Below are 12,325 nucleotides of genomic sequence, written 5' to 3'. Positions count from 1 at the left end.
CACTCAGTGATCGCGTGTCTGGAACATGGGAAGTTCTTAGCATCCATGGTTTTCAAGGATACTTATCTCGATATCCCAAATTGGAAACCACCAGGAGTTTTTACTATCAAAGAGGAACACTTTGAGTTTCAGGCTCTACCCTTCGTTCTGACATCGGCATCTCAGATATTTTTACCAAGGTGTTGTCAGTGGTGATCGCTCATCTCAGATTGTTGGGGGTTACTGTCATTCCGTATCTGGACGACCTCCTCATCAAGGCTCCATCTGTTCAGATTCTATACGACCATGTAGCTTTGACACACCAGATTCTTACCCATCATGGATGGATAATCAACTTTCAGAAGTCCAGTCTGATTCCATCTTAACGCCACCAATTTCGGGGAATAATCTTGGATACGGCTGCTCTTCTGAACTTCCGGTGGACAAGGCTCATGCGATTCGTCAGCTTGTCCTCAAGCCAAAGCGGGTGTCCATTGACCTATGCATTATTTCTTCTAGAGAATATGGTGGCAGCTTTCGAGGCTCTTCAGTTCGGAAGATTTAATTCTCGTCCCTTCGAGTTGAATCTCCTGACTCAGTGGTCTGTATCACATCTTCATATGCATCGCCTAGTACTATTGTCACCTCAGCCACGAATCTCCCTTCTTTGGTGGATTCCGCTCGACCACCTTACTGCGGGTTGTCTGTTCGACATCTGGAAATGGATGCCAGTCTCAGAGGTTGGGGAGCGATGGTTCGGGACCATCACTTCCAGGGCCGTTGGTCTCGACAGGAGTCGAGTTTACTGATCAACGTCCTGGAACTCAGAGCAATTTTCAATGCCCTTCGGGAAGCCGTTCCTCTGCTGGATGGTCAACCGGTCCGTGTCCAATCGGACAACGCGACAGCCATCGCATACATAAATCGGCAAGGAGGGACTTGCAATCGCATGGCTATGCTAGAAGTTAATCGTATACTTCATTGGGCGGAGTTCCATCTGGTGGAGATATCAGCAGTTTGGAGGCCGACTACCACAGTCGTCAGGACAGCCATCCCGGAGAATGGGCTCTTCACACGGAAATTTTCCATCAGCTAGAAAGGAAGTGTGGTATGCCAGAAGTAATCTCATGGCCTCCAGACACAACCATCAGGTACCCAGATACTGTTCCAGAACTCGAGACCCGAATGAGGAGGCAATCAACGCTCTGACAGTTCCTTGAAAGTACACAATTGTGTACCTCTTCCCAACCCCCCTTTTCTTTTTCTTCCACGGGTTCTCAAGCAGATCAAGAGGGAAACGGCAACCATCATCCTTGTGGCTCCGAACTGGCCGCGGAGGGCTTGTTCTCGGATCTTCAGCATCTCCTCATAGAGGATCCCTGGCCGTTGCCTCTTCAGTCAGATCTTCTAAATTCAGGGCCCTTGCCTTTACCCGGACTTACAGCGGCTGCGTTTATCGGTGTGGTTGTTGAGTCCCCACTATCTTAAGACGCTCCGTGCTCGTAAAACAATCACTTTGGCTCAATATCACCGTATATGGTGTCCTTATGTAGCCTGGTGTGAGCAACAGAGGTTTCACACTACTGCCTTTCCGATTTCCCGACTCCTCCTTTTTCCTTCAGTCTGAGTTAGAGGCAATCTTGCACCTTGGTTCTTTGAAGGTTCACGTATCGGCGTTGTCTATCTTTTTCCAGTGCCATCTTGCCTTCCGCAGGTTCAGACCTTTTACAAGAGGTACTTCGTATTCAGCCTCCCTTTTTCCCACCTACAGCCCCTGGGATCTTAACTTAGTGCTAACTTTTCTCCAATCCTACAGTTTTGAACCCTTAGAGGATATGGACCTTAAGCTTCTTACTTGGAAGACAGTCCTCCTTTTGGCTCTGGCTTCGGCTACGATGGTTTGTGAATTAAGAGCTCTCTCTTGTCGGCCTCCTTATCTCATTTTTCACGATGATTGTGCAGAGCTCCATACTAAGGCATCTTTTTTACCGAAAGTGGTTTCTTCTTCTTCACATCAATCAGCCGATTGTTCCAGTGTTGTTGGATACTTCTCAATCTTCACTCACTCTAGACATTTATTGGCTCTCAGGGTTTATGTGGCCCGTACGGCTGCATTACGGAGGTCTGATGCCCTGTTTGTTCTTTATGATGCTTCCAAATGAGGTTGGCCTGCTTCTAAGCAGACGTTAGCCAGATGGATTCGGCTAGTCATTCGACAGGCCTACATTTCTGGTGGCTGGTCTCCTCTGTTCACTATTTTTGCCCATTCCACTCGCTCTGTAGGAGCCTCCTGGGCTGCTCGTCAGGGCACTTCTGCTTCCCAGCTATGCCGTGCGGCCACCTAGTCTACGGTCCATACTTTTTTTTCATTAATATTGGTTTGATACATTTGCAGCTTTGGAATCTAGTTTCGGTTGCAAAGTTTTGCAGGTTTCTCAGGGCTCTCCCACCCAGGGGAAAAACTTTGGGACGTCCCCAGTGTATTGATCTCCAGTGTCCCCTGGTGGATGAAGGAGAAAATAGGATTTTGGTACTTAACAGTAAAATCCCTTTCTCCAATTCCAACAGGGGACACTGGATGCCCGCCCAGCACTGCTTTACCTGCCATTGTATTCTGTTTTGTAATGTTCTTTACGGCTTTGCAGTATTCTTGTTTGAGTCCTTCTCCTCAGTTGTATCTTATGATTCTGTTCCAGCTCCTCTGGCTCCAATTCTTTACTGGGGTACTGGGGTTTCTTGGGGATAGAGGGGGAGGAGTCCCTCACAATTCTAAATTTAAAGTGCCAGCTCCACTCATCCACCCATCTATAACCCAGTGCATTGATCTCCAGTGGTCCCTTGTTGTAATCGGAGAAAGGGATTTTACTGGTAAGTACCAAAATCCTATTTTTCCACATCTTTGGCTTCTTTCTTCTGATTCTGTCACACAAAGTTGCTAAAACAATTTTGTAGTAATGTTTGATTCATCATTCGTATGCTAAGTCAACGGTCAGTCCGAACAATTTTCTCCACATTTTCATTTGTTTTTGATACGCAAGGCCTGCCATGGACGTTCTAGTCATCAACATCAGCAGGACTGTCGCTAAATCTTTTGCGCCACTCAAACGCGCACATGAATTACAATCTGCCCCATAAGCCTCGGTTAACATACGGAAAGATTTCGGTGGGCTTTTTGTTCAACTTGACCAAAAAATTTAAGTTGACACGTTGCTCTATTATTGAACTATGGAGTTTTATGACGCATGAAAAAAAGACGACAGGAAAGCTGTTTGACGGCAGACTATTGTGCCAGAGGGTTTAAACTTGCAACTTGTGGGATAGTCCAAGTTCAATGTTCCCCCACTCCATTTTAACTCACGCAGTATGGCTTATTTTCTACAAGTACTGTCTCATTATTTAATAGCCACACCTTGTATATAGACGTAACATTTTATCCAGTAAGTGTCCATGGTTAGGACAGATGAGAGAGAGCCAAACAGCTTGTTTATTATGTAGAAGAAATGCTCTAGCGAATAGGGAACAGGGAAAAATGACTGCTGTGTTTCATACTCGCGCACACATGATCACGTTCACAGCGAGGAGACGTTTAACGAGCCTAAGAATGCTATTGGCTTTGAGGGAATGAAAGTGATCTGTAAAATTTAATTTTTATGTATTTTAGGTTACTTGGAGGCGCATTATCCAGGAATCCCCATATCCCAAACATTTTGGATTCTACACCCCTATAGCTCATTAGAACTGCAGCAGACATATGTATAGGAACATTGCGCTGGCTATAGGGTATTTAATTCATAGCTAATAGTATAAAGAATTCATTTTTCTTTGTAATATTTAAAACTTTGATTTTTGGCAGTATTTTTATTACTGTAGAGTTGGATTTTTATTTTTTGTATCTTTTTTGCACTTTCACTGATTTTACTTTCCTGTCTCTAAGACTGCTACCAGCGTTTAGAATTCCTCGGAGATGCCATTTTGGACTACCTCATTACCAAGCACCTTTATGAAGACCCCCGGCAGCACTCCCCCGGTGTTCTGACCGACCTGCGCTCCGCGCTCGTCAATAACACCATATTTGCATCATTAGCTGTGAAATACGACTACCACAAGTACTTCAAGGCCGTCTCTCCTGAACTATTCCACGTCATTGATGACTTTGTACAGTTCCAGCTGGAAAAGAACGAGATGCAGGGAATGGACTCGGAGGTAAGTTTCTGTCCTTCAACAAATCTGCTTTTCATCACTATAGAGTAGTTGTGTCTCTGTTTCCCGGGTAAAGAGATCTATGTCTGTGAACACATAGTTTAAAGCAGAGATTTGGGATTCGTATGACGACGTCACATGTGACAACGTAATCCCTTTTATAGTTCTTATCACTGATACTTTATAATATTTCTTTATTCCCAAACTGCAAAAGCCATAAATTGAGTTAATTCCCAATATTAAATGAAAGTTGCAGTGTTTCCACTGGGATCCAGGATTTATCTCTTAGCCAGAGTGAAGAGCTCGCTAATATCAGCTAAATGATCACTTAGTAGTGGCAGCGGGTTAAGGTTTCTCAGTCATCCAGTTGGGGAATTCTGGTGCAATAGGGATACACAGCCTCCTTCAGGTCATTGGCTCTATAAATTAATTCAAACGTCTAAAACTCCTCCATTCCCTCTGTGTCCCCCATCCTGGAGGGGTAATCTGGGCAGGTTGCTTTGTTGCTGGACTTCTGTGCAGCCTGGACTTCTGTTTTTTTTTTTTTTTTCTTGTATAATATGTTTGAATTTCCCACCACTGTTATTTGAGTCCGCCACTCCAGAAGACAGCCTCGCTGTACTGTCAGCAGACTGGAGCGGCTTGGGAAAGTCCACTACACATAGTGAAAAGAAGGGCTCATACGTTGCCACCCCGCCGTCGGACAGGTGCAGAAGCTCCAGGCCGCGTGCCAGAGGAAGCTTCCAAGTCAATTGAGAGAAGAATTAATCACAGTTAGCTTCCCCGGTCCAGAACAGCTTCCACTGCTGCCATCGGCAACCCGCACTAGGCATAATTTAAGCTGTAAGGGATGCATCCAATACAAATGGATGTCTGATTTTGGGCTGGACCATAGAAAAGTCCAACCCCGGGCAGCATATCCGACCTATCCTTGCCAGGATTTTATTCACTGACTGAATCCAACCAATCACAGTCCTGCTTCTCTGGCTCTCCCTTTCCTGTATTGTGTGCTGTAGGTAAGTGTTTGACTGGGAGTGGTTCTACCTGAGTGGATGTCTGTGATTTCACACTTGGCTGGCTGTGATTTTGTGCTACCTACATGGTTCATATCTTGAGTTCTCTGTATCTTTTTCTCCTACTTATCTGTCATGTCTGAGAATGATCTGAAATTACTCCCGAAATATGGAGTAGTTTCTTCCATGACCTTTTAGATGAGAGTGAAATGCCAGTCTAAATTGCCCAGCAGTCAGTGGGGCACAAGAACCTTATGTACAACATGTGAGGTTTACAGCTGACTGTTGCTTATGCCTGCGGTATGCTCCACTAATCGCAGAGCCTACTTGTGCTAGATCCCTGACCCAATCTGTGATCTTGCACTGTGTCTTCTCCTGGTGGCAGGTGATCAGATCAGTCACTCCACCTCTGTCATTGGTGCTTCAGTGGCTGATTCCATGTATCTGGTCATGGTTCATTTGGACCCTCAACAACACCACTAGATAAGTCTTTTTGGGTGCAAGCCCTGGCTGAGTCGCTGGAGAGTGTTCCTCATGGCAAAGTTCAACCATTGTCCCACCATGGAGAGGATCTGATTCTGACATTTCCTCCCAGGAAGAGGTTGAAGTAGCAGAAGAGCCCTACATTGAGGACTCCTTGTACTTTGAAGAACCTTTTGTGCTGATGTGGTTTGGATGATTCAGTGTCTGCAGTCTGAAAGGCATTTCACATGCAGGACAGCGAACCCCGATAAGTTGCTTGAGTAATGATGTAATGGTTTCCTTTCCTTCATCCCCTCCAGTTGGATTCTTAGCTTTGTGAGGCATGAACCAAACCTGAACTGAGGTTCAGGTTACCCACTGACTGCAGCTGACCCTGTATGCTCTTCCAAAGGTGGATGCGGCTAAATGGGAGATTCCACCTTTGGTCGCTATAGAGCATTTGTCTAAGGCCACCACTATTATGGTCCCGAATGCTGCAGCTGTTAATGATGGTCTCCATTTTCCGGTCTGTATTATCCTTAAGTCTCTTTATGTAGCAGCCGATGTTTCTCTGAGACCTATTTCAGCCTCCGCTTTTGGTCAGTAAGGCAGTGGAAAAGTGTTCGGAACAAGTCCTGCAGGGCTTGCAGTCAGGAAGGCCTGTGTCTGAATTATTGTCACTTACTGAGTACATTTGAGAGGTTTCTGAATATTTGGGTCATGATGCTTTGGATGACAGGAACAACTGAAGCCGAAAAATGTAGCTCCAATAATACTGTCTGCTGAACACTTTTGCTCGAGACTTGAGAGAGGTGGCCTCAGTGTCTAAGAAGATTTTGGAGTCTCTGCCTTTTTCTTCATCTTAATCAGCACAGAGCTGGATAAGATCATTAGTCTCTGACAGAGTGATCAAAACCATGCTCAGGAACTGTTTCACCACAAAATTATCATGGGGTCTGGAAGACCTATGTTTCTGTGCTGGAGTATCGGAAGTTCGCTAAGACTTCTTTCCAGTTGGCCCGTCTCCTCCTATTCCTACAGGATGGCTTGGATAATGGTGTGAAAGGAAGTTCACTCAAGGTTCAGATCTCTGTGCACTCTATGTTCATCCACAAGAGGCTGGTTCTCTTAATTGAGGTGCTGACCTTCTTCCGACTCCCAATGCATTTGAGGCCACCATTCAACAAGCTCCTTTTGAACCACTGGAGTCAGCTGATCTTAAATCTCTCAGATGGAAGATGGTTTTCCTCTAGGCCGTTTCCATTGTGATTTTAGCAGTCATGGAGGATGACTGATCTCTTCTCTCACTTTTTTTAAGGCATTTAAAAAAACTTTTTAGAAGAAAACTTGAGTGCTAGGAGACTGTGATGACCTACTGGTCCTGTATGATGCTTCTTAAAGAGGCTGTCCTGTATATAAGCAGGCTTTAGTTGGATGGATCTCTGTCTATTTTATTATTCACGTGCTTACATTGGAGTGGTGAAGGCTGTTCCCTAAAACACGAAGGCTCACTCTGTCAGATGAACAAGAGCAGCGTGGGTGGCATGGATCTTCAGCTGGTCAGCTGTGTTGGCCGGCCACATGGTCATCAGTTAATACTTTTTTTATTTTTTTTCTAGATTTACACGATCCCTGTTTTTATCTCTTGGGACTTTGTTTAAAAACATAAATAACGGTGTTCCCTACAGTGTGGCGTTACAGAGGAAAGGGGAGCTTCAGATGTCTGATTTTATTTATAGTGCCAGTGTCCAGAAAGCGCCAATGTTCCCCGTGATGGTTTCAAAGTGAAGGATTTAACCGAAGGAAAACAATCCCATTTTCTGGGGTTTTTTTTAGTTCATGATGTTCTACATTTATAGACATACTAAATTTGAATTCTGTGCATGAGCGCCATCCTTGGTGTGTTACAGAATTTGCAACAAAGCCCGTGCCCTGGTGCAAATGGTTCACGCCACAGCTCAACCATGCACCGCTGATGAAAACTACGGTGTACTGTAGCAAGTTTTATACCTTCTCAGTGATTAGGCATGGATATATATTAACTCTTTCACAACAACTTTGTAATACACACAGGCATTATTGGACATGGGTTACACAAATATAGAGGTAAGCATATGCTAGATAGGGTTTTATGAGCTCTCTATTCAGGTTATGAGCAAAACAGTGTCTAATTCTTCTTTGCTCATTGTCGGCCATAGTTTCTCCTTGGCCTCTCCCTGACCGATTTGTCTTGGTCATGTCCTATTCCACCTCCAACGTTCCACCTGGTACTAGGCCAAACTTACCAGCTATTGGGTGTTCAGGGAATTGTCTTGCATGAATAAGACAGTAGGGCTTAGCAGTGAGAGTAGGGGAGGGGGGGCGGTGTAAGAGACCTATAAAGCAGGGCTGCCTAATGAAGGGGGAACTTGGTGATATAAAAAGGAAATACAAGCAAGAAGGGAAGTGGATTAAACAAGCAGGTAAATAACATACACCCATTCATTTCTTTTTTAATCCGCAGCTGAGAAGGTCGGAAGAGGATGAAGAGAAAGAGGAAGACATTGAAGTCCCAAAGGCGATGGGGGACATATTTGAGTCACTTGCCGGAGCCATCTACATGGACAGCGGCATGTCGCTGGAAACCGTATGGCAGGTTTACTACCCAATGATGAGACCATTAATAGGTAATTTTTATTTTATGTCTAGAAAAACATTATGGAAACCACAGTGTGAGCGTTTGCAGTGCTTCCAGTCTCCTTTTTACTCATCTATCTAAAGTTTTCATGTTGTGTTGATTCTGCCAAGAGGCCTTCCATACGTATTACACCATTGGAATACCGCAGTCACATTCCTAATAGGGCTTGAAGCTTGGTGGCCTCATAAGTGGTCTGTTCTTCAGAGTCCAAGACACAGTTGTCTGCGGCAACACAACAGGGCAGTACTTGTGATTATCGTTAATAGGATAATAATGTGCCAGTGTCTGAGACCTCAGCTTACCTAGTACTGGCTCCTCTTATTGACGCAGCTTGCGATGGCGGTCTGAGCTCGTCCGCTTCTAGGAAAGAGCTTTAGTTGTCTTGTAGGTGAGCTACCATATACCAAGTGGATAAAAGCGGTGGAGTACTGGTACAAATTGCTGTGTCAACTTCCCCCAATCCCACCCCAAGACACTGGCTGGTCGCCGCAATACAGGTACCGCCTTTTAGTAGGTGGTAGTGCAGCTCTAAGCATCAAATCCTTAATCGCTAAGAAATAAATATTTTAATGTGCGGATTACATTTTTCATGCGGTATTTGCCATCTTTTGCTAAAGGATTCAATATGGGAAAATCTCCCCGACCCCTCCAAAAAAATGCTTTTGAGTACATCATAAATACTTTTCTCCTAAAAAATTAAATGGAGCTCCCAAGCTCTGTGACCAAAGACGGACGCACGAGACCTCCTGCAGAACTGTCAGAAAATAAACACACCCCATAATGTTTGCATTGAAAAAGCATTTAGCTGGTAATCGTTGACTGTTTAAATAAAACCTTCTGTTTTCCATTACAGAAAAGTTTTCGGCTAATGTTCCCCGTTCCCCTGTGCGGGAATTATTGGAAATGGAGCCAGAGACTGCTAAATTCAGGTGAGCCGGGGCCTATATATATATATGTGGGAATGGGGTGTTCTGGCATTGTGTGTCTTTTGTTTCCAGTCCATTGACAAAAAAAAACCAAACCACGTGGTGTTGATATGAAGAGGCAATTTTATTCATCCATGTGAAGGTAAGTCATATTTACGTATGTTAGGGCTCTATTTAGAAGAATCTGCTTTCGACTGCTGAATATTTTCTGCGGCTCTCGTCAGTAGTTTTATTACACATTTATGTGAAACTACTGGCCGAGCAAACAGGACCTGTCCCGGCCAGACAAAAAGTGCAAATGGGAAAGCTGGCAACACCTATATTTTTTAGTACAATGCACGTATTCCTGCGCACACTCAGAACCAGTCCGTGGGACCCGCAGACGCTGTACACTCCGGGAAAGAACCTGCTTTTCTGTGGTGACGGCAAGCCTAACGCCATCCAGAGATGGATATCATCTTTGCGGAGCCCCCACCAAAACCGATGAGGGCTAAATGACATTGCACAGAGAAGCGATTAAGCGGGGAAGATTGTGATTTCTCCACACTTTTCTCTGTGCTGAGTATCGAATAAATGGTCTTTTAGCCTTTCTCCAGCTAACCTGCTGCTATGATGAAGTCTGAGAAAAGAGCACATCATTTATAATATGAGGAAAGCACTGCTGATAGACTATGTGCTTTGCTTGTACTGTTAGTGCATCCAGACTTTAGTTTGTTTCACAGCAGAGCAGAGTATCTTTGCGTGCATGTGTCCTGTTGCATGGACAAGACATTGGCTGTAGCAGAGACAACTATGAGCTAATGTGAAAGGGACTTTAATGGTGGTCTAGAATTGCGTACTGTACAAGTTTTAAACGAGCAGGTGTTGAGTGTACAAAAAAAAAACCCGTTGTTCGTGATATTCCCGTATCTGAGGTTTCCCCGGCCTACAGCCATCGGGGGAAGAGATGTCACAAACTGGCGAATTAAAACCACAATTTAGGGGTCATGTGCGACATGTTGATTGTGTTTTGCTGTGTGTCTTGTCTGGCGATTTTACACAGACGTCTTATTTCAAATGTCAGCAATATTTCAAGTGCATTGTACTGGAATACATTTATCGCGGATAGGCAACATCATTTCTGAGCAGAGTAAGCTTGTAAAATGTGTTGTTGTATCCTAGTAATATTTTTACATTTGTCGTGCAGTCCGGCAGAGAGGACGTATGATGGCAAGGTCCGGGTCACTGTGGAAGTGGTGGGAAAAGGAAAATTCAAAGGGGTTGGCAGGAGTTACAGAATTGCCAAATCAGCAGCTGCTAGACGAGCCCTCCGGAGCCTCAAAGCGAATCAACCTCAGGTCGCAACCAGCTGAGAAAAATTCTATTCATCGCTGCAATGCTGAGCACAAAGCTCAACCAGCAAGAGTTCAACATACCTGTGACGTCTAGAATCTAATGGTGTTGAGGAACCAATTAAGGACGGAATGATGTTTCAGCCTGGTGCAGATCACTAAAAACACATGCATTAATTGGATCCCCGAGACCGCGACTAGCCCCTACGGCAGGTACTCTGCCGTGGTGAGGAGAGTAGGCAAACCCAATCTGGTCATCTGCCCTGACTTCTGTTACGTCTGATCACAAGAGTGCTTTATCCATGAAATTTAGCAAGTCTTCAAAGCTGTCTCCATCCTGTCTTTGTAGTTTTATTCTCGGGAGGGCTTCGCTCAGTTTGGGGCTGTTTGAAAAGAGAGTTTATGTACCTGTGAATGAAAAAAATTCTATATATGTGCGTAAGTATTTTATTCTCATTCACATTTTCAGAGATCTGTTTTTATAAGCTGTATAGGACAATCTGGTCTGATTCGGGAACTCTGTTTTACCAGTTTTGTCCTCGATGAATGTCGAGCAAACTAAAAAAAATATATATATATACTGACATTCACAATTAACATTGCACTTATGGGGGGCACTTTTGTGTCAAGAAGCGAGTGATTATTGCTTTGTGTAAAGAGAGGATGAGTGTTACTAACCGGATGGATAACATGAAAAAAAATAAAAAATTATATATATATTTATATAATTTTTTTTTTTCCTTCAAAATTCCTAAATAACAGAATTCTACTGCCTTATAGAGAAGAATATCACTCCTTTGTTAATTCGAACAGGTCTTAACCATGTCTGAATTCATTGTGCATGCGGTAAATCTTGTAGGTTTTTCGATATGTTCGTAAGGCTGTGAGTTAAATTCTTTTACATTTGGGACTATTTTTATCAGTCTTATTGTGATGGAAACAATTGGGTGCGTTTCTAAACAATGAGGACTAAAAACATCCACTAGAAAGGAATTCCTCCTAAACCCCCCCTCCCCCACCCCCAGAAACGCGTGAAGACTTCAGACAAATGCTGGGAAGTTTGGAGCATTCAGAAAGTAACCTTTAAACATATCAAATGTAAAATATGCTGCAAAAATGTTTATTTAAGCAGTGATCTAACGGAGGGCTCCTATCCACTTGTCACCACTTTGTAAGGCCGCAGTTGCTGCACATCAGTTTTACCACCAAATGATTCCGGAATTTGTTTAAAAAAAAAATAATAATAATTGGATGTGAATAAGACTGCTTTTATCTGTGATTTGGTTAATCAATGATTGTTTTGTCTTGTTTGGAAGGGGGAAGATAGCTATAGTGTGTTTCTATTTGTGTTTTTTTTTATTTTCTTCTTACTGGTGTGAGGGGTTTAGCCTAAATTTCTGTAGTGAGTTTTATGTAGACAGTCTTCACTTGAATACCTCATTTACGCTTTCTTTATTTTTCCATGTACCCCCTTCCGTCCTCACATCTGCATGCTTTTTATATTTTACTTTTTTGTCTCGGTGCTATGTTTATTGTATTATGCTTGAAATGCGTATTTTTTTTTTATTTGCACTGTAACTATATTACCTCTTTAATTTACCTGTTTCCTTCAAAAGTAATAGCAAAAAAATATACTTAGGGATGCATTCAGCCACCTTCTAAAATACAGCTGTAAGTAATAGTCCTATTGGCTGTCTCTTGTTTCAAAACTGCGTTCATTTATATTTCTTAATTGGT

General features: G+C 43.4%; 1 protein-coding gene across 1 annotated transcript in view; it reads left to right on the top strand.

Moving 5' to 3' along the window:
• The window catches only part of DICER1 (dicer 1, ribonuclease III), a 73,319-nt gene extending 62,625 nt beyond the window's left edge, over positions 1-10,694 (top strand). The window contains exons 26-29 of the mRNA XM_088464380.1: positions 3,914-4,182; positions 8,158-8,320; positions 9,185-9,260; positions 10,444-10,694. Of these exons, the coding sequence (XP_088320506.1) occupies positions 3,914-4,182; positions 8,158-8,320; positions 9,185-9,260; positions 10,444-10,609 (674 nt within the window). The 3' untranslated portion in view covers positions 10,610-10,694. The remainder of the gene's footprint in view (positions 1-3,913; positions 4,183-8,157; positions 8,321-9,184; positions 9,261-10,443) is intronic.
• The last annotated feature ends 1,631 nt before the right edge of the window (positions 10,695-12,325 follow it).

Source organism: Taudactylus pleione, unplaced genomic scaffold (genome assembly GCF_031769625.1).
Source record: "Taudactylus pleione unplaced genomic scaffold, aTauple2 ptg001661l, whole genome shotgun sequence".
Lineage (NCBI taxonomy): Eukaryota > Metazoa > Chordata > Amphibia > Anura > Myobatrachidae > Taudactylus > Taudactylus pleione.
The sequence above is the reverse complement of the archived record's forward strand: the minus strand, read 5'-3'. Positions and strand labels throughout refer to the sequence as shown.